Source organism: Saprolegnia parasitica, assembly GCF_000151545.1.
Source record: "Saprolegnia parasitica CBS 223.65 unplaced genomic scaffold supercont2.131, whole genome shotgun sequence".
Lineage (NCBI taxonomy): Eukaryota > Oomycota > Saprolegniomycetes > Saprolegniales > Saprolegniaceae > Saprolegnia > Saprolegnia parasitica.
This window is the reverse complement of record NW_012156525.1, coordinates 1-3,456: the sequence shown is the minus strand read 5'-3', so window position 1 is coordinate 3,456 and position 3,456 is coordinate 1. Positions and strand designations below refer to the sequence as shown.

The window sequence follows — 3,456 nt, the reverse complement described above, 5'->3', positions numbered from 1 at the left end:
GCACTGTTGGGACTGCCCAAAGACTTCTAGACTGCCTTGCTGCACTCGGGTGTCTATGACGTGGCACTGGCAACGCTCGTGCCCGAGACCGACGTCGCTGTCGACGCGCTGCGCAGCCGCCTCCTTGACTTCGGTTCAGGGCCACATCTTCGCACACGTGCAGCTGCATCCAACGACAAGTGCGCCATCCGTGCTCCAAGACGCGATGCGTGGTATGATTCTGGGAGATGCACCGCCCAGCAACGAAGTGGCCCACGAGCTTGGCCCGACGCACGCGTTCATTTTTGGCCCAAGCGACATCGAGTAGAGGCCGCCGGCCTTCATGGCACGATGCTGTGCCTCGAGCGCGCGGTCATCGCCACCAACGATGACGCCAACACCAAGGTGGAGCTCTTGGGCTGCGACGATCTTCCGTCGCTCGCAACCCATGTCATGAAATTCATGCAGACGGACTTGAGTGCCAACGCTATGGACGCATGCCAGCACATTCAAGCTACCATCAACCCGGCGGCGACGTCGTACTTTGACCGGTTTGTCGCCGTGCTCACGACGCTCGGCAATATCGACTTGAATCTCGAGTTTGCCGCGACGTCTCTCGAGATGATCCACTACAGCACGACGCTGCCCGATGTCGCCAATTGGCTGTACGGTTTGTGTCAAACGCATGGCTGGGAGCGACTGTACACGTCACTTCTCCAGCTCGTCGACCGGTGGAGCAACAAGCAAGCGACGATGGCGCATGTCTTGCATCTCATCGCATCGCTCGCGGGCGTGGATGGTGCGACGCCGGTGTGCCCGGCTCTCCACCAGCCATTTACGGTTGAGCTCATCAAGGGACTCTACCGTGCCGCGCATCATGCGCTGCGTCCAAACGGCCGCCAGACACCACCCATCGTCGAGCACGACGTTCTCGGCCTTTGCCTCGTTCTCGAAGCGTACGTGGCAGAGAACAGTGTGGCATCGCACTGGCTTCACGGGCGGTTGCCGCCACTGGCGCTGGCAACGATCGACGCGAACCTTGACCCAGCCAAGTCGGTCACCGGCCTGTTGCTTCGAGCCGGTCAGAAACGCGATAACCTCCTCTTTGACACCGCCGCGCCTGCTTTGGCGTACGGTCTCCGCCTCCAACGAAGTCTCCGTGTCCCCGCGCTCACCACCGCCATGATCACCAAGCTGCTCGACCCGTCGACGACCTTTGCGAGCCTGGTCGCGACCGGGCGGCGTCGACCCAACGCCGTGGTCATCGCCAGCAGTGTCCTCACGATCTCTCTGCAGGATGGCGCATTAACATCGGCGCTTCTCGAGCGCTGTCGCACCGTCTTTGGCTCGTGCACCGTCCCCGCCATCCGCGGCGTCCTCGCGCATGACAAAACTGTGGACGATGTGACGCGCGCGCTTTTGTTTCAGAGTGTCTCCTTGCTCCCGATCACCAACAATGATCACCTCAACGACTACTACCGCGACCATCCGCATCCTCACGTCGCAACATCCCACGACCATGCGCGAGAAGTGGACGCCGGCTGGCGACTGGCGGTCGACACACTCGAGCTCATTGCCGAGATGGACGCGAGCCAGATGCTGCCGTACGTCCGATTGTGGAACGATCAAGTGCTCTCGCAAGAGCCGTGGATGTATGGTGGTTTTGTCGCCAACTGCCTTCTTCGCCACACCTTTTGGACGCACGAGGCATGGCTCTTCCTCGCCAACCTCTGCATCAAGAAGCTCACGCCAGACTTTGCCGGGCGTCGGCTCCGTGATCTGCGTCCGAAGGTTGAGGCGCGTGTGGACTGCGACTGCGAGCTCGCGACGCAGTTGAACACCTTCTTGAGCTCCAAACATGCTTTGGTCGACGTCTTGCGCGCACCAGCACCCATGTGCACCGCTGTTCAAGCCTTTTTGAAGCAGTCGGCCACGCTCAAGAGCTTGATGCATCGCGATGCCAACTCGTTGCTCGTGACGATCACCGTCAAGCGGCCGCACGTCGACTTCGCAACGGACGAGGTGCTGGCGTATACGTCCGCGTCGCAGGTCGAGCGCCTCTAAGCCATGATGCGATGAGGCACCGGCAAAGCTACGCGAGCCTATATTCTTTATAAACACACGGCAAAAGAGTCCAACATGTCGTAGACCGCATTCGTACACCGAGACCTAATCGCAGCCCGTGCAAGACAGCGATAACGTGGCGAAGGCCGCCGAAATCCAGGGTATGCATCCTTTGGTGGCATATGCCATTTTTAAATGGGCAAGCAACCTGTTTGGTATACAACTGTTTTTTATGGGACCACACAGCCATACAAAAAGCACGTATAATACGGTACGTGCTGAATGCAACAAATATGTTTAAAACACACCGTCAACTCGCGCGTGCCAATGGCCTTTCTTGTACGACCATGAGCGACAATGACTTGGACGCGTACTACAAGGACATCATGTACCTCCTCGAGTTCCCAAAGGCCGCCTCCATGACGCGCGTCTTCACAGCCAAAGACGAGGCGGCCGTCCGAGGGCTGCCGGCGTGGGATCTCTCGCGGTACCTCGGCCAAGACACGACGACCATCGTCGCTGCGTCCGACCTGGCGTTCGACACCTCGGCCTTTGATGCGTTTGTCAACGCGACGCTCGTCAAGCGTGTCAAGACGGCGTTGGCACCCGAAGGGCCGTTCCACGCGGCGCTCGCCCACGTCGCGTTCGACGCTGTCGGCGACATGAACACCTTTGAGGTCACGCACCGCCCACTTGGCACGTTTGGCACCTTGTACGTGGCGCTGCCACGTCACGCACGTGGCGGCGAGGTCGCTTTCCGACGCGGCCATGACTGGAACAAGTGGCTACAGCCTCGACGCTCAGGAGCACCTCAACACGCGTACGCAGCGTGCTACCGCCACACTCACGTCACGGCGGCTGCCATCAAAGAGGGCGACCGCGTCCTCCTCGTGTACAACCTCATTTACAACGACCCGGCGGCGCACACCCGCGACTATCCCGCGTCCATTGACGAGGCGGCAGCTCACCTTCGCAAGCTCGGCACGATGGACCACGACCGCTTGGACGTGCTGGAAGGCTGCCCTGTCCTGCAGCAGGGCACCTCGTTCGAGACGCTTTCGGGAGTGGCCAAAGACGTCTTGACTGCCTTGCTACTGTCGGGTGTCTATGACGTGGCACTGGCAACGCTCGTGCCTGACAACGACGTCGCTGTCGACGCGCTGCGCTGCAGCCTCCTTGACATGGGCAGCCTCGCCAACATTCTCTTCAAGCGCGTTGAGCTGCATCCGGCGACCGGTGCGCCATCCGTGCTCCAAGACGGCTTGCATGGTGTCGTGCTGCCGGAGTACACGTCCAGCATCAGTGACGAAGTGGCCCACGAGGTCGGCCCGACGCATGCGCTCATCTTTTGGCCCAAGCGTCATCGGCTGGAGGCCGCCGGCCTTCATGGCGCGATGCTGTGCCTCGAGCGCG

The 3,456-nt window shown here is 60.6% G+C and overlaps 2 protein-coding genes across 2 annotated transcripts; both read left to right on the top strand.

Annotated features, from left to right (window-relative positions):
• Positions 1 to 1,161: 1,161 nt before the first annotated feature.
• Positions 1,162 to 2,043, top strand: SPRG_13439 (hypothetical protein; the record flags this gene model as incomplete). Its single annotated transcript, XM_012353684.1, has 2 exons — positions 1,162 to 1,770; positions 1,813 to 2,043. The coding sequence occupies 2 exons, from the start codon at positions 1,162 to 1,164 to the stop codon at positions 2,041 to 2,043; spliced, it is 840 nt and encodes a 279-aa protein (XP_012209074.1).
• Positions 2,044 to 2,390: 347 nt separating this feature from the next.
• On the top strand, positions 2,391 to 2,755 carry SPRG_13438 (hypothetical protein; the record flags this gene model as incomplete). The annotated part of the gene is made up of 1 exon (XM_012353683.1): positions 2,391 to 2,755. A coding segment is annotated over one exon (365 nt), but the record flags the coding sequence as incomplete, so codon positions are not given.
• Between the last annotated feature and the right edge of the window lie 701 nt (positions 2,756 to 3,456).